The following is a 19,873-nucleotide window of genomic DNA, read 5'->3' as shown; positions in this document are numbered from 1 at the left end:
GGTTCAATACTCCCTGTTCCTGCTGACACTTTCTGGGGTTATAGAAAAAAGCCTGACTCCGGGACTTTGTCTTTGGTGCCTGCCACATTTTGTCCTCACCTGGCTGGCCCTGCAGCCCCTGCCTCTCACGGTTATGGGTTTCGTTTTGTTTTGTTTTGTTATCAAAGATCCCCCCCGGCAGTGATGTTAAGAGGGCAATTTCCCGAACCTTTCCAGCTCCCAGGGTGAAATCCAGTAGGTGGCGCCGTGAGCCTCTTCGTGGCTGTGGGACTCCAGGCTCGGAACCTGAGAATCCTCGAGGAAGGGCAGGATTGTGAGGCTGCATTCTGTCCCCTGCGGAGGCCCGGCCCTGCCCAGCTCCTCCCGGGCCACACCGCCTGAGATGGCTCTTTCCCTGCGGCTTTCTCCCCCATCACTCCCTCATGTCGTTGGCCACTGCCTGTCTTCTGCCGGAGCATAAGGGGGCCTTTCCCAGCCCTGTCCTTGTGCTCCCTCCCACCCCCCAGGGGAAGCTCACTGAGGCCACCCATGTCCACGGTGCAGGCAGCAGGTAGGAGCCACGGAACAGGGCCGAGGAGGGAGGACAGGGTGGGTCCGGCCGGAGGAGAGGGCGGAGGGGCTTGAGAGGAGGAAAAGGAGAGGGGCCCTGGCGGCACAGGTGGCCCCTCTTCTTCCTGAGGGCCCCTGCCCACTGCAGGCCTCCAAGCCCCACGCTCTACAAAGCACCACCTCAAAGCCTTGGTTCCCTTGCTTCGCTCTGTGGCCTGCAGGGGGGCTCGGTTCAGGGTGTTGCTGCAAAATAGGGGAGACCAAGCCCCCTGAAAGGGCCCTTCAGAAATCGCCACCTGGGGGTAGTTCACACATGTGCCTTACTTACCCCAGGGAGGGACCTGTCCGTCTCAGCTTGCCAGTGGTCATTTGCTTCCCCCAATCAGAGGTGCCTGGCTGTCACCAAACCTAGTGCTCCATGAATGGTGACAAGTTTACTTCAAGTTCTTCATGGCTTCTTTTTGTCATCACAAACAGTGGTGACAGATTTCATAGGGAAATAGCTTCTATAAAACTTCCACGGACAGAGGGTTCTCTTTTTCCCTGATTCTCTGTAATCACAAAAAGCCACTGAGATCCCAGAGAACATTAGACATGTTCATGGGCATCTTCCCTATGATCTGGGCACTTGAGATTTTTTAAAACCAGGAATGGCCTTATGGAATGATCCAGACCTATTTCTAACCTGAGCGGGGAGGTACTTCGCAGTCTATGGGCCAGAGCCCAATTCTGGAGACGAGGACCTAGGTTAGAATCCTCACTTATTAGCCAAATGGTCCTGGGCAAGTGACCTTAAGTTCAATGAAAGAGTTGCTGAGCACCTACTGTGTTCCAGGCATTGAGGATGATACTATTCTGGCCCACAAGGCGATCAGTGGACCTGACCCAGTGGGAGACAGGCTCTTAAGGCATCTGTAGACCCAGATAATAGTATCTGAGTACCACGGCTCTGATATGAACTGTGTGTGAATCACTGCGCAGTGCCCAGCACACAATAGGAGCATGACAAATGTCTCCTCCCTTGAAGTTCCACTTAGAAATGGGGATTCCGTCATTCTGGAGGGTCCTGAAGTAAAAATGCCTCCACAGAGGAGACACTATTGTATCAATAATTCTGAAAAGATGTTGAAATCGTGGTATGAGCAAGCTGGCTCATAGAAGAGAAGTGACTTGCTCAAGTCACACAGGGAGTTTGTAGAACAGTCCAGATGGGAACCAGGTATCATTCTGATCACAGCCCGCTTCTTCCTCACGCCTTCCGCAACATCCCAATTTGGCTGAAGTTTTCTTGAACTCCCACTGCCTCCAATCACAAAGTCTTGGAAAAGCACCCTGTACTGTTACTCTGTGTATGACAGAGGTAAAAGGTTTTAAACTAATTTTGTGTGTAGTTGCCACAAAAGTGTTGATGTCCATGTTTTACCCTCTTACTAGTCTACACATGAATACATCTATGAATATCGTGTGGCATTTCAGGACTTTTGAGTACAGTTGCTTGGAAACTTACTCAGCTAGAAACTTGCTATCCTGAATTTACTCTCTGTTCTTATGAGAACTGCTGAAAAATGTTGGCTTAAAGAGATGCTGTCTAGACGTCATTGCACAAATAATTGTGGGTCTATGGGGCAGAATTATAGTGAGGATTACCTCTTAGAGAATGAAGGGTGTAGTATGGATTTTAATACAGTAATTATATATTACTTGTGATTGATAAGATTTACCCGGTGAATTGGCAAGAAGCTGTATGTCTCGTATAAATGTTTGTGCTTAATTTATAAATTATTTAGAAATATTTGCCTAGTAGAATTGTAAGGCTTAGCCTGTAGAACTTAAAACTCAGTGTTTATCTAAGATAAAAATTTAGCAAACACTCTGCAAATATTTGGCGAGGGCCTTCTCTGAGCTGGGCACTTGTAATTGGTTACAGCCTTGGATTTTGAAATGATATTTGCCACAACCCCAACCATGTGAGATACTAGCTTGAATGTGCAAGCAGCTCATGTGATGGGTTATCAGCGCTTCCTGGAGCCTGCCAGGAAGGGCTTGCTACTTGTTTTGGTTTCCCCTGGCTCCACTGCTCCACTGGGTCCCTGCTGAGTGCTCCCAGCAGAAACATCTCCATGTAGCAGTTAAAGTCATACTTAATTTTATGGAGATGGTCATACTCAAATTTGTTTTAACGTAGGCATGGTATAAAGTAGATTAAGAGTAAAATTTCAGCTAACTGAAAAATACACACGGAGGAAGGTAAATGCCAAGTCTTCTTCAGTAAGAATGTATTCTGTTAAAATCGGCAAACAGCGGCTTGCTTTTCTTGCGCACTTTGCGTGGAGGCGGGTGCGCTGTGATCGGCGGGGCCCCTGTGCTGGTTCTGGGATCTGAAGAGCCACCGTTCCTGGCAGGAGGCTTCAGGGAAGTTAGGAAGCTTTTCTGTGCCTCGGTTTCTTCATCAGGCCACTGGGGGATCTCGACGCCCACTTCAGGGGACGGCCAGAGGATGAACTGAGGCATGAGGTGGTTGCAGCTGAGGTTGCTCCGGTCTCCCTTCGAAGTGTCACCAACCTCAGTCAGCTCTTCCTCGGCAGATCGTGGCGCTTGAGGCTGGTCGAGCCCCCTTTCTCCTCGCTGCGCAAACCCCAGTTCTCCCCCTTCTCTCCTCAGCTGCTGACCTGCTTCTTGCTTCATACAGGAAACAAGGCATGAGGAGGGAGCAGCCGGCTCCTTCCCGCTGCCCTCCTGCATCAGGGCCCACGCTCTCCGCCTTTCCCGGTCCCTGTGGAGACTGGCCCCTCTGGGCATGAGTCCCTACCCCCTTTTGCCTCCTCCTTCCTCTTCTGGCTCGGACTGTCCCTGCCAGCTCTTCGACATGCTCTTACTTTGCCTCCCCTTAGAACAAGCCAGCTAACGCACAAAGCTGGCCTGCCGGGCCTCCTCGTGGCTCTGCTCGCCTGCACTTCCCCGCTCTGACGCGGATGTGAAGTCACAGGCCACCGCTCTGCCTGGTCTGCCTCACTGCTTGCCCTTGACGCTGCTCATTTTATTGCCCCCCCTTCCAGCGCTTACCGCTTTCCACCGCCATGGCCGCCCCATCAGAGTGTGGGCTCCGCAAGGCGGACCGCCGCCGGTTTTGTTGCTTTCCAGGCAAAGGACATGCTCCAAAATATTTGTTGAGCTGGTGGGCAGCTGTTAGCCGTTGAGGTTGTCGCAGACCTTTTATCCTAGGTAATGCTTCACAGATACTTTCTTGCAAGCGCCCTCCTTTCGTGAGGGGTCACTTCAGGACATGCGCACACCAGGTAAGCTGATGCACGCTTGGTCTCCCCCCCCACCCCCCGCCCGCTGCTTCTGATCCGCATCCAGGCTCTAGCACCACTGTCACCTGAGCCAGAAACCCGAGCATCCTGAGTCTTCCACATCCACCCAGGGCAAGTCTTAATGGCTCTTACCCTCTCTTCACACCTTTCCTCTCCACCTCTGCCGCTGGACCTTCCTCCTTGATCCCTTGAGTTTTCACACTGCCGCCAAAGCCATTCATCTGATATGCAGATTCGATGCAGGTCCTCTGTAAGCTCCTACAGGATGCCATCCCACTCCAGTGCCTGGGCCTGCCTCCCCCGCCAGCCCCACTCTGGCCTCCTGGAGATGCTCCCTGGGCTCCAGCCACACCAAGTGACTCAGGGTCTTGGCAGGTAGTGGGCTGTGGCATGCTCTTTGGGGCTGCAGTTCGTGCTGCCTAGAACCATGTCTCTTGGTCCCTCAGGCCAAGTCACCGCAGGGCTTCCACGGTGGTGGGGGGGCTTCCTCCCTGGAACTTTAGGGCCCCCAGGGCAACCAGGCACCTCTAATCTCTCACTGAATTGCTCTCTGTGAGTTCATTGTCTGGCTCCCCACCAGGCTGCTCCTGTGTGTCCCCTGTCATCTTTGTCCCCCCAGGCCTTACATGGTGATGGGTGAAGGGGAGGGACCTGCCTTGAGGCAGTGAGCAACCTTCCTCCGAGTGATGTTGGGAAATCAGCAAGACATGCTGTGTCATCCACTGATACGGATTTCTGAGCCGGGGGCACTGCTGGGGGTGGGGTGGGGTGTGTGTGTGTGTGTGTGTGTGTGTGTGAGATAATTTTTGGAAGAGAAGGGAGTCAGAGGTTATAGATTTTGTTTGAGCTTGATTAGCAAACATAGGCCTATGAAGAAGGGAAAATTAGCCATGAAATTGAAGGGACATCTGCCAACTTAGATTTAGTCTCACAGGGAGGAATTCACTGAGTGAGCTGACACTGCTTGTTAGCCATTTGCAAGGCAGGAAAAGACAGGGGCCCCCAAATGGCTGTCCACAGCGGCCCAGGGGTCAGGTCTGACTCAGGCGCGCGCCTCGGTCTGATGAGGCATGATGCGGGGTTGCGCCCGTTTTCGCTGGCAGGGGCTCTCACTTTCAGCTGCTCTAACGCTATGGTTTCTCTCTCACAGCTGCTTTGGGGAGCTCGCGGCCATGCCATTCCAGGCCAGGATCTTGGCTGACTGAAGGCCCTGGCCACTTTCAGCCAGTCTCCGTTCTTGACCTGGCTCTCCGTCGAAGGCTAGCCGGGCCCTTCCCTGGCTCACCCCTCATTCCTCCCCACAGCACGATGAGGATGGGCTTTGAGGAGCTAAACTTGTGATAAAGAAACATGATGATGTTGACCCTGAGAAGAATATACCTGCCCAAAAGGCCTTCTCATGGTCAGTTGGGCTCAAATTAATAACCAGAGCCTAGCAGCCATTGTTTACAAAGGTCCCTCATTGTACACTGCAGTTTATGGAAAAGCTACAGTCTGGGCTGCAAGGCCTCCTGCGGTGTCTTCCAGCCCAGCTGAGCTGACCCTTATAAAAGAGCTCCTAGGGTCAAAATTGGACCAATTGGACTGAGACTTTTCCCATCCAATCAGAGGTGCAGAACAATATCCTCATTAGGACCCCTGCCCCCCAGCAATCAGAATAATTCCATTACAACAAATCACGACAGTACTCTTGGAACCAATCAAACTGAAGATTTGGAGTCCTCATTTGCATGAAAATGGACCAATCAGGGACCAGGGGCTGGTACTTCTTTCTATATATGTCAGCTTTCAGGCATACACTTTGAATTTACACCAGACAGCCTTTGGTGGCTGGACTCACTGTCACATCCCGTTAGTGTTACTGCGGAGTTGAATTGGTCACAGCGACCTTCAGTTGACAATGGTCTGTCATGGAAAATTGAAAATCAGGCGGGATCTGAGAGGAGCTGTGGCTGTCCCTGAGCTCGGTCAGGATGCAAGCCACCAGAAAAAGGGTGGGCACAGCAAAAGCTACAGAAGGTCCTGGGAGGTCCAGAGGAGCTGCACATCGGAGGGGCTTCGCGCTTTCGGAGCTTTCTTCTTGAAGTGTTATGACAAACCCATAACGTACTAGGTGTGACTACAAAAATACTTAAATGAGGGAGCCTTGACAGAGGTCTTTCGCTCAAGTGTAGAGCGCTTCCCCTCTTCTGCGCCTGTTTCTAGTCTGTAAATTAGGAATAAGTACCTCCTGAGTTGCTGTGAAAGTGAGCAAAACCGAGGAACAATGATGGGACAATGCCTGCCAAGTAGGCGCCCAGTATTTAGGGTTTTTGTTCCGAAGAGGGGCGTTATTTACAGTCAGTACTATAAATCACCTGATTTGTCAAGAAGAAAACCCCAGCCGAGCGCCAGCAGCCGGCTTTTTCCTGCAGGAGTTTGCGCTTCCACTGACCCTGGCCACGCCCTGATTGGGATCCCGGGTCTCTCAAACTGCGGAGCCTTGGTTCCTCTGTCCCCGGGGAGAGGGGCGACACACGGGGGGCGGCCTGGGAACTCCCGCTGCCAGGACCCTCCTCGAGGCTGCCCGGCCCCAGGCCTCGCCCAGTAGTGGGTGGGCTCATGCCTTCGGATTCCGGGTCCGCAAGGTGTCTCCGCCTCCTCGGAGATGGGTGGACCGGCCCTAGCGCTGGGCTCGGGTTCTGCGGACCATAAAGGTCACGACTCTAGTGCAGCGTGCGTCGGGGCGCGTGTGTGTTCTCGCGGTGGGAGGTCTGGGAGCCACGCATAACAGGAAGCAAGGCACCTAGGGTCACCACCAACAAGTGGCCAGCGGGGCGGTCCCGGCGGCCCCTTTAAGACGCTGTTCAGCCCCGCCCCGCGCCGCACCCCCGCCGGGAGCCGTGCCACGTGACTTGGGTCTTGTGACTGGCGGGGGGAGGTGAGGAGGGGAAGCCCGCCCGCCGCCCGCGAGAAGGGCCATCCCCGTCGCCGCCCGCTAGGAGCGGGACCAGCCGCCGCGCCGTCCGGGTGTCCCCGCCATTCCGAGCCGGAGCGGGAGTCGGAGAGGGAGCAGGGCCGGGCGTGGTGGGCGCCACCCGCCATGGACCACAAGCCCCTGCTGCAGGAGCGGCCTCCCGCCTACAACCTGGAGGCCGGCCAGGGCGACTTCGCGTGCGGCCCGCACGGTTACGGCGCCATCCCCACCGCGCCCCCGCCGCCGCCCTACCCCTACCTCGTCACAGGTGGGCACGAAGGGCGGGGACGGGGGGGGGCGCGTCCGCAGGGCCGGAGAAGGGGGCTGCAGGACCGGGCGCCGGGGGCGGGGCCGGGGGCGGTCCGAGCGGGCGGGGCGCCCCGGGAGCAAACTTGGGGCCGAGTCCTACGGCGACCTTTGACCCCGATACCAACTTTTCTCCAGGCGCTGCCCGCGCGCCGTTTGGGAACGTGACGCCCCAGGGTCGGGCGGCGCGTAGGGAAGGGTTGGGGGGAATCTCCCGCACCAGGAAGGTTCTGTCGCGCCCCTGCGTCTGGGCGCTGCCCGAGCACCCTCAGCCCACCTGGGGGGTTGCGCGCACGAGGCCTGCCCTTCTCTGGAATCGTCACAACCCCGGTTCAACTTAACTTCATTAACGAGGCTCCGTCTCTATCTTAGCACCCAGTAACGCCTTTGGGAGGCACTTAGTGAAGGCAGCTGTTGTGTTGATTTTGAAAAGGAGAGGGTTGTGTTTTTTGTTTTTTGTTTTTTTTTGGTGGTGGGGGAGGAGAAGTGGTTCACCGACTCCCCAGATTTTCCTCCCTGTTCTCTAATGCTGTGCATTCCTGTCCACAGGGATACCCACCCACCACCCCAGGGTCTACAGCATCCACAGTCGAAATGTCACCCGGTACCCTGCCAATTCCATCGTTGTGGTTGGCGGCTGCCCGGTCTGCAGGTATGTCATAGGCCTGGGGGCCAGCCCCCCAGAAGCCTCTGGAAACACACATACCCAGAATTTCATACAGGCAGAGTCATTGGGGTGGATCAGTCTGGACTTGGGACAAGCTCTGGTGGGCAAGAGTGGGTTCAGTTGTCCTGGGTCTGAACATGTCTCATGAGGCAGCGGGGGCCGGCGGGGGGGGGGGGGGCTCCGTTTTTTTTAAGGGTTGAGTGCTTTGGGTCCCGCGTGAATTGGATGTGGAAATGTTAACAGTTGGATTGGTAGCTTCTCATCCCTGCTTCTCTTGGACGTGGTGGAAAGGTTTCCCCTTCCTGCGAAGGGGCTGTTGGAAGTGTGTGCCCTGACTCAGATGGCCAGTGTTGGAGGAGCCGCCGGCGCAAGAGGCCCAGGAGCCGCAGCTGCCCGCGCCGTTCCACGCACCGCAGGCTGTCACTGAGTCAGGGTGGACGCGGGGCAGACGCGGTTTCTCCTGTCCTCGAACGGGAGCCCCCGCCGCCTTCTGATGGCTGGCTGAGTAGCGCCTGAGGGGCGGCTGGCTAGGTGCTTGTGCCCTGTGGGTCCTGAGGGTTCACATTCAGGGGAGAGTTGGTCCTGCGCTTGGTGGATTCGAGTGCTGGGACAGCTGAGAAAGGCAGTGCAGTTTTGGCAAGGACGGTTTTTCCTGTCTGGGACGAGGACGCTTAAGTCTCTGAGATGGGGTTTGGGGTTGAGACACCCTGGTTTCCGCCAAGGCTTGGTTCTGAAAGCACATGCAGAAGGCCCAGAGCGGAGTGAAAGGGAAGTTCAGGATTTCAGAGTCACAGGGGCAGCGCTGCAGGGGACCAGAGCCAAGGAAGAGGGCGGGCGTGGCAGAGATGGGAGCACAAGACCAGGCCCCCAGAGCCAGCCTTGGCCTCATCAAGGGGGCTTTGGGCAGGGGAGAGCCCCTGGAGCTCTGTGCCAGCCGGGGGACCCCATTTGCAAACTCAGAGGGTGTCTCTTCTGACACAGCTGGTGAAAGTTAGGCCTTTGGAAAATGTGAAGGGGGAGGGAGGCAAGGGCAGACACCTGGCCTCCTGAACGCTCCTCTCTCCACACGGCACTCGGGGAGTCCGAGCTGTTGGGGGTGGAAGGTACTGGGAGGGCTTGGATTAGCGGGGGCATGGACTCGGAGGTGGGTCACACGGTGCGGGGTGCAGGGTCAGGGTCCAGGCTTGCTCCCATGCGGAGAGCGCCTCCTAGAATCCTGAGCAGTTGCATGAAGTTGCACAGCCACTGCGTTTGACAGGCTGGCCCTGGGTGCTCAGCCCTGATGTGCGCGTGGCCCTTCAGCCGCTCCTCAGACCAGCTGGAGGATCCCAAGGGCTCATTTTTTGGAGTGGGGGTCTCCAAGATATCGCCCAGGTTAAGGAGGGGTCAGGCTGGCAAATTGAAGGAGGATCAGGAAGGGGCCTGGAGCAGAGGGATCTGGCTGGGACTTTAGGGTCTCCCTGCCATGTCTGACTGCCACCTTCCAGTCCTGCCCAGCCTGGTAGAGGGGCTGGGCTCAGGTCCTGGCCCCACCTGCTACCAGCTGGGGCTGTTTCTCCTTCTGGGAAATGGGCATATCTGGTGGTCTGTGAGTCTCTTGCTGGCCCAGCCCCCGAGTTCAGAGGAGTGGACACACCAGCAACAAGGCCCTTGTGGCCTGCTCTTGGTCTGGGAGCCACGGCTGAGATGTCCGCAGGGCTGTGAAGCTTCCAGGGGACTGGCTGGGCTGCTGCCAGGCGGGGGAGCATTTCCTGAGACCTGCCTTTTCCTAGGGTGGGAGCTGTGTCATTTTGGAGGCCTGTGGCTTCTGCCCTACGGCCCCTAGTCATTCAGAATCTGGACCAAGGTTGGGCTGTGTTCTCTGCACTCTGGGGAGGGTCTTTGGCTGGGCTGAGGGCAGGGGTACCTGCATTTGGAACCTGGCTTCTTCCCTCTTGGGATCACCATCTTCCTGCCTCTGGGTGGTGGGTGGCAGGTAGCAGGCAGTGAGGAGGAGTGGATGTGCTGAAAACAAGTTTGGCGTGGGACCAAACACTCCAGCACTCCCCGCGGCACGTCTTCCTGTGGGCCCTCCCATCTGTGGGGTGAGAAGGGCGGTGCCAGCAGTCAGGGTCCTCCCTGAACTTGGGTACCTCACATGGGTGTGTCCCTGCCCTCCATGCTGGAGAGGGGGGTGGCCCCTTGGTTTGTGGGGTGTGGGCACGGCTGGCCCGTGGGCTGGGGGGTGGGCAGGGCAGCTGGGCAGCACAGCGGGGCAGCACCAAGGTGGGGGAAGCCAGGCGCTTGCTGAGGAAGTGCTGCTGTGGTTTGGGGCGTGGGTGCGGGGGCTCTTGGTCTGGCCTTCTCTGGGAAGAGCGGAGAGGTTTCCCCTGGGTGCAGTCCAGTGCGGCCGGTGTCTGTGTGGCGTCATAGGGCTGGGAGACAGACCACACTGCTGCCTCCCTTTCCATCCAGCCCGCCAAGCTCCGTCCCTTCCCCTCCCTGGCAGCTTGGCAGGAATTTGCTGAAGTCACACGGCTGCGATTCCCTCTGAGTGAGATCTGGTGTAAGAAGAGTCTGTGTCGCTTGTCGCTTTGCCATTGTTCAGGCGTCACTTAAGCAGCCTGAGTCCATCGTCCCTTTTTACTGGCTGCAGGAGCGTTTCGTTCGACTCCAGCAGATGAGCGTGTGTGCTCCTCACTTCAGCTCTGTGGCCCTTGGCCAGCGGGGCTCCTGCCAGGGCCCTGGGCCTCTCTGCACTGGTCCTCCCGTGGGGATGTGGCCCTCCCCTCGCTGCAGCGCTGTGGGTCTGGGACCTGGGCCTGGCTGGGTTCACCCTGGGCTGTGGTGGGCTGCATGTTGAGAAGGTGCCCTGAGTGACGGGGTCAAAGGCTGGAATGTGACCAAAGCAGCAGGCACAGGGCCTGGCCTGCACTGGGCCCCCCGCCGACACTGGCTGGATTTTTTGGGCATTTAGTTTTGGAGGATAGGAGGGAATCCAGGAACAAGTGAGGCCTAGGAAAAGCCAAGAAAGAGGCTCAAGGAACATCTGTCAGGATCCAGAACGTGGCACTGGGTGGTCAGCGTGGGCACAGCTGGTGACCAGAGGAGGGTTCTGGGAGCAGAGGCAGGCCTCGAGCGTGCGAACGGGACCTGGGGTGACAAGGTGGAGTGTGGAGGGCTCATGACAGGAGGGGGCCTGTGACAGCCTTGGGGAGTTGGCTGTGCCTGGACTGCCTAGGAGACAGGACGCCAGGATGGTCCCTGCCCACGTCCCAGCCCCGGGGCTCTCCCTGGCGTGAGGCCGGAGCAGCAGATGAGTCGAGACTTGCATCCTGGGCTGTGTACTAGGCACAGTGTGCAGACTGGAGCGGGGGTGGGGCGTGCCCAGGGCTGGCTTCCACCTGTTGGCTCTCTAGATAGCACCCCGGGGTCTCTAGTCCACTGCTCCTAGATCAGATCTGGGTGGCCCACAGCGAGTGAGTCCCTGGCAGACTTGCTGCCTGGTGGGCCTCAGGCGCAACCCCAACTCCAGGCAGAGCTGTCCCCAGGCATCTTTGGGGGCGGGGGTGGGCACAGCCACAGCTGAAGCCGCTTGCTCAGGTTGGATTCTGAGCCAGTCAGTGAAGAGTTGAAACTCATCTGGGACTGATGGAATCAGGGCTTTTTGGGGTTTTGGAGAGGGAGATTGTGGGGCTGGTTGGTAGAGGCCTTTGGGAGGGCGGCATGTCTTTCCCTGGGGGATGGGTCTCCACACCCCATGCTTGTTTGGGGTGTCCCCTTCCTCCTACAGGAGATCCCACAGTGGGTACAAGGATGTGTGTTGCTGGTTCAGGGTTGGCTTAGAGGCCAGACTGTATCTATCAGTTTAGAATATTTTGGATTTTAAAAAACTAAATTACATCAGTACTGCTTTTGAGTTGTGGGGCAGTGTCTGTAGTCAAAACTTTAGTATTTTTGCAGCAAGACAAAAATATTCACAATAGTGGGTAAATCAGTTCAGGTCACATGTGCCTGCTGCAAACCTGTAAGAAGTTATGCTTTCAGAGCTTTTTGACGTTTGGAATTTTAAGAGGTGTAGACTCTGGGCGGCAGGGGTGGCACCTGAGGACTGACCCTGTGCTCAGAGCCTCCTGCTGGCCAGGCAGACCCCGGATTCCTGTCTCTGGTCGCTCGGGCTCCTGCCTTTGCTCTCGGGGGTGGTGCTCTGGGTCTGGGCACAGACTTGCTGGCAGGAACTAGGTTCTCTCCAGCTGCCTTGTTACTTAAGGGAGAGGCCCTGGCTCTTTCCGGGGGCACAGTGGCTTGTTGAGTGGCAGACAGCAAGGTGGGGGCTCTGCTCCCAGTGGGTGATGCTGGGGAGGGGTGGGGGAGGGGATCTCGTAGGTGTCAAACCTGTGTCCCTGACTAGAAGCATCGAAGGGGTGACCCGCTCTGCCAGTTAGCTCTGACCGGACTGATGGTCTGAGCAGAAAATACCACAGGGGGCTCCTGGGACACTGAACAGCTCCAGCGGCTGGAGCATAGGTGTGGGCCTCCTGAGGCCGGTCTGGCAGCCACTGGGAGTCAGTGCTCACGTGGGGCCTGTCCCCCTGGTACTGCGGGCTCTGGTGAGTGTCCAGCCCTCCTGGGCTTTCTCCAGCTTTAGACAGTGTCGACCAGGGTTTGGGGTGTGGATGGAGAATGAGGAAAAAGGCAGGTGGGGGCTGCTACCCCTTGACGTTTCACTTGAGGACAGCAGCAGCCAGCAGACCGGACAGTCCGTGCGGGTGGGTTCACTGGGCAGCACTGCGGGGAGACCATACCACACTGGAGGGTACTGAGGGGACAGCAGAGCAGGGGAGGCCCTGGCCTCCTCCTGGGCAGCTCCCAGAGCCTTTGAACAGACATACTGAGCTCTAGGCTCTGCCTCGTAACAGCTTTGATTGTCAAGTGAAATAATATGGAATGTCCAGCCCAGGTGGGTGCTTAGCCAAGTAGCCACTGTCCTATGGGCCTCATTGGTCCCTGGAAGGGACAAGGACCCTGGTGATTCCCTCGGAGGGCAGCCTCCTCCTCTGGAAGGTTCTTGGCTGGCGCAGGTGACTGAGGTGTGAGGCCTGCTTTATTTGGCACTTTGCTTTTTCACTGGGCGTTCTAAAGGCATGTGCAGATCCATGTGCTTCCCAGGGTTCCTGCTGTTGAAGGAGCAGGAACGAGGAGCCTGCGTGGAGCCAGAGTGCTGCGTGGTCCGAGGCTGGCGGGCCACCTCCAGCTCCTCTGACAGTGGCTTGATTACCGTACTTGGTTGTAGGGGCTGTTGGCTGTGACCATGCACAGAGTCGGTGTGTTCCCAGCCTCGGGCGGTCCGTCACCTCCACCCATGTGTGGGGTACAGCTCGTGGCCCAGTGCTTCTAAAACCCCCATCCCCTGCTTTGGCAGTGAGGCCTCAGGTGTTTTTTTTCAGCTGGATCTTATGCCATCTGCTGTGGCCCCATGGTCTGAGTGGGCCCTGAAGCTGGGGCAGGTGTGGCGAGGGCTCTGCTCAGCTGGGGGTCTGAACGATCAGGGGCAGAGACGGCCACAGGGGAGGGCTGAGGACCTGACCTTTGTCATCCTTAGAATGTGAGAAATGGTAACTGTCAGCACAAGTTCAGGCCTGCTGGTGAGCTGTTCCTCAGACCTGGCCTTGCCTGGGCTCTCACCCAGCTGGTCAGCACACACACACACAGAAGGGGGGTGTCTGAGTCAGGGAAACATGGGTGAAACACAGTTAACAGCTGTCTTTGCTGCAGGACTTCTCATCTTTCCTAAATGTACATTGTGACTCCAGGAGGGGAGGATGGGCACTTTCCCAGAACTGACCAAGGAACTCCCCTTTTTCTTTCCTGTGGAGCTTGTCCAGGGGGACTAGTGTTTCAGGATGAGCACCTTGGGAACTGCTTCTAGAATGAATGTGTGGTGTCCCTTGTAGTAGTTTTAGGCATTCCCCTGTGGGTGGGAGGTGGGCGCCGAGTGTGACTTTAAGCTGTTGAAAACCAGGCTTCCTCTTAGTCTGGTATATTTTTTCATGATTCCCAGCAGAGCAGGAAGCAAGCAGGCCCCGCTCATTCCCGTGGCCTGGCGTGTGCCCGGCAGGGCTGTGTGGGTGCGCTCTGCACTGGGGTCTGCTGTGGTGAGCCAACAGCCGTGAGCAGCAGCAGCGGTCATGTGGGCTCGTGACTTCCTGAGAGTGGACTGCAACAGTAGCAGCATCTCTGACATTTTGAGTGGAGGGAGCAGTCCCTGTTTTGGCGTGGTTCACCTTGACACTTTGCTCTTCTGTTGATCAAGCTGGTCACACACAAGGTGGCAAAATGAGGAGCAGGAGCTGCTTCCACACATTGTGGGCGTAAGGATCCTTAGCTGTATTTGCTGACGGTGGGGCTGAGGAGGGGATAAAGTGTCTTCAGCAAGACGGAGGAAGCTGGGGTGGACATGTGGGGAGCATGGGAATGGGTGCAGGGGACCAGTGACACGCCCTCCCCTTCAGCAGTGCGGAGGTGTGGAAGCGTGGGAAGGAGGGCTGGGCCCCCAGGGAGCAGCTGGTTCCTGCCGGCTTTCTCGGGCTCCCAGGTCGGTCTGGTAGGAGTAAAGCACTTACTGGGCTGAGCTGGCTGTTGTGGTTGTCATTTTAATTTTAGCTGTGTCCAGAACTTGCCTAAGGAGTGAAGGTGGAGCTGAGCACATAGCTCTTGCTTCTGACTTTTGCTGCCTTTGAAAATGACCCTTGAATCTGAGTGGTGACATCAGGTGCCTGACCTGTACTCATAGGCACTTGATTTGGTTATGCCCCCTAGGTGTCTGAGGTATTTGCACATTAAAAGTAAATTTGGCTTTTTTCTGAAGAGGAAACTTTGAGATAAGACTTCTGAAGATACGTGGTCTCTCAGACATGTGTGAACATGGTTGATTTTTGTCTTCTACTAAAATTTGCCCCCAGCCCCCAGTACAAAAATCAATATTCTGAACTCGATCCCTGTTTAAAGCCTCACCTGAGGATATGTTTATTGATTTTAGAAAGGAAGGGGCGGGGGTGGGGAGACAGAAGCATGGGTCAGTTGCCTCCTGGTGCCCTGACTGTGGGGACTGAACCTGCAGCTTTTTGGTGTGCAGAATGATGCTCCAACCAGCCCCGGTCTCTAGTCCTAGTTTTGAAATTTCCCTCCAGGGAAGAGAAAACTAAAACTTTCAACACTGGGAAAAAATACTCAAATGATTTCTTGATCTTGCTGTTTTCAGAGATGCAAGAATTTTTATAGAAAGTAGAATTTGCGTCTCATTTTTTCTTTTGTAAGAGCAAACTTGGCAGATTACATGGCAGCTGAGCTTCTTTGCCTTTGTGAGGATAGCTTTCAAGTAATTTTTCCTTCCTCTTCACACTTTCTGGGTGGCGGCTGACAGCAGCAGTTTGCATTCCCCTCACGGCAGATGATGTGGTGGCTCTCGGCAGATGATGTGGTGGCTCTCGAGGCTGATGGGGTTGCTGCTGCCGGCGGGGTGAAGACTGCCTTTGCAGACCCCTCACTGTGAGGCGCCAGGTCGCCAGAGGTCTGGTAGGACATTAGGCCGAGGGCCCTAACACGAGCCCCCCTCTCTTTCTCCACAGAGTTGGGGTTCTGGAGGACTCCTTCACCTTCCTGGGCATCTTCTTGGCCATCATCCTGTTCCCCTTTGGGTTCATCTGCTGTTTCGCCTTGAGGAAGCGAAGATGTCCCAACTGTGGAGCAAACTTTACCTAAAGGGAACAGCATACCTGGCTTTCCTGCATCCAGCTGTCTTTTTCTAATGTAAATGTCGTGTACAATAGCTTTATTTGATTGAGCTTCAGGACTGTTTTGTAAAGGGAGGGGGGATAGATTTGGCGTGTGCCAGCCCGTTCACGGTCACGGAGTGCAGACATGCAGCAACACTGCTCCCAAGGTTAACGGCATCTCAATAAAGCACTGCTTTTATTTTTTGCAGTCTTCAATTTGAGAAAGGTGAGAAGTGCTGTTTTAAATAAATGAGATTCATACCATTGCTTACCTGGTTCTGCTTATTCAGTGCGCAAACACTGCCACTTTAGAAGTCAAGTTTTGTTTGGAAAATTTCAAACATACACAAAATAGACTAGAATAACATACCCATCACCCAGCTTCAACACTGATCAGTTCTGCTATTTCTTGATAGGCATTTACAACTCAAGCAAATGTTCTTATTTTCAAGTTCTCTTTTATTATTATAATGAAACACAATACCTTGACATTTACAGAGCATGCACCTCAGTGCCAAGGACAAGGCAAGCCTTCCTATCCTGGGTGAGGCAGGTAAGTGACCACTCTAGTCCATTTTGTGAAGGCAGGGACTGGTTGGGTGAGTCAAGTGGGCCTGCGAATCTCATCTAATAATCCAGGGTTTATAGCATCCCTGTAAGAAAGCCAGAAGATCCCAGGGTGGACGGAACTCGTGGCCGGGGCCAGGTTGACAGACTCTGCCCCCCATCATTAACACACCTCTAAAACCTATACCCTAGTCCCTCCCCACTGTTGAAAATAATGGGCTTCTGTGAACACTGCTCTTACCTAAATGGTGAGAGGAGCAGTGGGCCACTTAACTGACTTGATTGTGGTTTCTTTGCTGGCTGGAGTGTCTTCTTTCAAGACAGAGGTGCTGCTTGACATCTGCACTTGGCCTGACTCAGTCCTGGGAAGCCCTCACATAGTCCTGTGACATCAGCACCCCCTCGGCTGACCCAGCCAGGAGCAGACTAGGACCATGAACCTGAAGTGTCACACACTGGTTTTATCTGCAGTTGTCCTTGGCCAGTTTCAAGCTTATAGAAAAACGGTATTTATGGTAAGACCAGAGGAGCTGTGTGAGCAACAAGCCTCCTTTCCCTGTCCACACGGTGAATGACCTGGGTGTGACTTTAATTGCGGCTCCTCCAAAACAGGGCCTAGTCCCTGACAGCCTGCGAGGAACTCAGCCTCTTGCTCAGAGTTCCCTCCCAGAGGAGCCCAGGTTCCTAGTGCCTGACGGCAGGTCTCAGCTAAAATGCAGACCCCCCCCTCCACCCGCCTCCAGGGGACCTCCTGGCTTATGAGCGGTTTGTGCGTCAGTACCTGATAGGAAGCAGCAGAGGAAATTGGTGACAGAGGCAGCTTTGGTTAGCTAGCTCAGCAAGAGCACCGTGGTTCCCACACGTGGACTCCTTAGGCACACGTGTCTCCCTGTGAGCCAGGCCCATGTGCGGCACGGCCTGGCGGGTTTTCATTGGTCATGCCAGGTGGTAGCTCAGAACAACCTGATCCAGGGGCTCTTGGGAGTTTTTCAAGTACTAAGTATCAAGGCTGTGCTTGGGACAGGCAAAAGGCCTCAGCAGTCTCCAGCTGTATCTAAGTCATGGGGAAGGTCGGGGTTTCTCCAGCTTGGATAGCTCTGCATTTGACTAAAAATTTTTAAGTTAAAAATTAAATTTTATATAATACTCATAATTTATATTGCTTAAGATTATTCTTGAGATAAACATCATAATGCTACTTAAGAGCAGGTGCTTTATAAAGTAAAACTGTGGTCTCATTTGTATTCAGGTACAGTAAACCAGTCATGAAAGCATAGACTATCCCTTATTCTGGCTATTTAAAAAATAATCAGAGTATTTAAGGATTGGAACCAAATTTACTGGTTTTTGAACAGAATAGGAAAAAAACACTTTAAATGATTGAGTTGGTCAACTAATTTATCTTCTTAAAGACAGAAATGTGCAAACCCAATCATTGGAAATTGAGAAAATGCACTGATTTGCTCAAGTAGGATACATTTAAAATCAGGCGCCCTCTGGTGAAGCATTATGGCAGTTACAGCACATACCAAACCTATCATCTTGCGAGTGAGAATATAACATTGGAAGATCCTGAAGAATTCCTCAGCCATCTTTTCATCGAATGTTGGGTGCTGATCGGTCATTTGTCACTGTTGGTCGGAGTTTCACAGTAGCAAAGGGGTTTTCTCCACTGTTGGGGAAGAAAAAAACGTGTGCAGAAAATACTAGAAGATGGGAATTTGATTTTAAAGGAGCTAAATAAAAACTTGGTTCTCGCTCCGTAAAATTATATACCTTATGTAAACTCCAGACAGCCTCTCCTGATTATGGAAAGCTTCACAGGGGCATTCTCTCCATGCCACCTCGTGCAGAACTACCAATGTTTTACGCTTTGGGTGCAGGCGAGCCCAGGTCTCTGCAGTCCTCTCATGGAGGGGACAGCCATCTAGGACCAGGCCTGGATTAAGCTGCCAAGCACAGTGTGTGACCAGGAGACTGCCCTCCCGGATCTCAGCACATGCCTCCTTGGACTTTGATGAGAACCAAGTGGCCACATTCTCCTGACCCTACAGGCTTGATGCTGTTCTTAGGATCGGGCCTCCTGGTCCTTGCACGGAGGAAGGCCCTCTTGGGGGCCACACAGGGAGGCAGTTAAACTGGGTGCCGCTCACTAACAGGGAGAGTGACTTGCAACTTGGAAGGGCTTGTGGAGAGTTACGTACCTGAGGAAAGGAAGCTTTGCAGTCCCATTTGAATTACTCTGTGAGAAAGAGAAAGATAAAGTTTATGGAAGGCTCATGAAATTGGGACATTTAAAGTAAGACCCGAAGGTAAAGGCATCTGCAATGGGACTATTTAAAGCTACAAATGTTTAAAAGAGCCCTAGAGACATGAGTCATTTAAGACTATCTAGATACCCTGAATAAGAGCAAAACCAGAAAACACTTTAAAAGGTGGTGAGGGACCCTCATGAGTGTTGGAATGTTTCAGATGCAGAGGGAAAATACAGGGCCTTCTGCTCTCTGCCCATGGCCTTTAAGGTGCAAAACTAGTGACTGCAGTTGGCTTTTTGGAGGCCCCACCCTGAGTGAAGCCATGAAAACACAATGGGCAAGAATAAAACTTTGTTGGGTTTGGTGCCCAGAGACTGGTGCTGACTGCACCCCCGAGAACTTGTAGGAAGTAACACGAAGTGAGGAAAAGGGACAAATGGGTAAACATTCATCTTTGCCTTCGGAGGACTAGGGTAAGTCCTACTGTGGCCAGGGACCAGGTGTGTGCCTTCTTGCCTGCCTTCCAAAAAGCCTGTAGGCTTTAAGAATGGGCTTTCAATCTGTTCTGGCTGTTAGAAGCGAGCACTAGCCAGAGCGTGTGGGCTGACGCAGGTGGCCGTCCAGGAGAGGGCAGTGTGCTGCTGTCCGACCAGGGGGCCGCCCGCCGGGCCTGGCTGCTGAAAGGTCCCAGCACTCCCTGTGGTCCAGGTGCACAGACCTCTGAGCACTGAGATGTTCCTCTTACTTCCTGCTGCGGGCTAGTGGTTGAAGGCCACGTGGGGCAGAAGCCAGGACCAGGGCCTCTGCTGGGTTTTGGACATACCAACTCTCAAGGCAGCAGACTAGGGACACTGGGGCTACTTCAGACCTGCGCCTGCTGTCTCTGAGAACCACACATCTTGACCTTGAACCCCAAGCCTGGCAGAGTTATCCTAATGGGCAGCCCCAGCACCAGGAGGCCGAGTCCCAACCCAGTGTCTACTTTTCTCACGGAAGAAAAAGCAGCTGCTGTGCTTAGTGCCCCCAGTGCTTCCTCCTGCAGGGCACGTGGAGCACCCTCAGCAGGCCGGGACAAGCATTCCTGGTGTGACAGTCACATTACAGGACCACTTAGGGTTGAAGACACAGCAGGGTGCCTGCACCACCCTCCGCAGAAAGCCTAGAGCAGAAAGCCTAGAGCGGGACCCGCAGGGCTGGGGAGGCAGAGTCCGGTGTGGGAAGGTCCTTGTGGCCCCGGGTCAGGAGGAAGGGCAGCGGAGTCCTGCCAAACTGGAGTCCCCAGGCTCGGCCTCCACCAACATAGTGCCTTCCTTGGGCTGGGGGGATGGGGGCATGCAGTGTCTCCCTGCCATGTAAATGACATCTGAGGAGGCTTGGCCCTGGCCCAGCAACCATAAACATTCCACCTGGGAGTGTCCCAAATGTCCTCAAGGCCAAACCTTGGGGCTTGTTCCCAGACGACCTCCTGCCCCCATGGAGCTTCAGATCGAATTTAGCTGCCTTGA

At 54.8% G+C, this 19,873-nt stretch overlaps 2 protein-coding genes across 5 annotated transcripts in view; one reads left to right on the top strand and one right to left on the bottom strand.

The window, feature by feature from the left end:
* Nucleotides 1-6,772: 6,772 nt before the first annotated feature.
* BRI3 (brain protein I3) lies at nucleotides 6,773-15,812 on the top strand. The gene is made up of 3 exons (XM_054568617.1): nucleotides 6,773-7,087; nucleotides 7,675-7,777; nucleotides 15,400-15,812. Exons 1-3 carry the CDS (start codon nucleotides 6,946-6,948, stop codon nucleotides 15,530-15,532), a joined length of 378 nt encoding a protein of 125 aa, XP_054424592.1. The 5' UTR covers nucleotides 6,773-6,945; the 3' UTR covers nucleotides 15,533-15,812.
* Nucleotides 15,813-17,595: 1,783 nt separating this feature from the next.
* Nucleotides 17,596-19,873, bottom strand: part of BAIAP2L1 (BAR/IMD domain containing adaptor protein 2 like 1) — a 65,840-nt gene continuing 63,562 nt past the window's right edge. For all 4 annotated transcript variants that reach the window (XM_054568374.1, XM_054568285.1, XM_054568461.1 and 1 more), the window contains 2 exons: nucleotides 18,318-18,355; nucleotides 17,596-17,785 (listed from right to left, as the gene is read on the bottom strand). In XM_054568374.1, the coding sequence (XP_054424349.1) occupies nucleotides 17,710-17,785; nucleotides 18,318-18,355 (114 nt within the window). In that variant the 3' untranslated portion in view covers nucleotides 17,596-17,709. The remainder of the gene's footprint in view (nucleotides 17,786-18,317; nucleotides 18,356-19,873) is intronic.

The sequence above is a fragment of the Pteronotus mesoamericanus genome, unplaced genomic scaffold (assembly GCF_021234165.1).
Source record: "Pteronotus mesoamericanus isolate MK-2021 breed Mesoamerican mustached bat unplaced genomic scaffold, CSHL_Meso_final contig_1, whole genome shotgun sequence".
Taxonomy (NCBI): domain Eukaryota; kingdom Metazoa; phylum Chordata; class Mammalia; order Chiroptera; family Mormoopidae; genus Pteronotus; species Pteronotus mesoamericanus.
The sequence above is the reverse complement of the archived record's forward strand: the minus strand, read 5'-3'. Positions and strand labels throughout refer to the sequence as shown.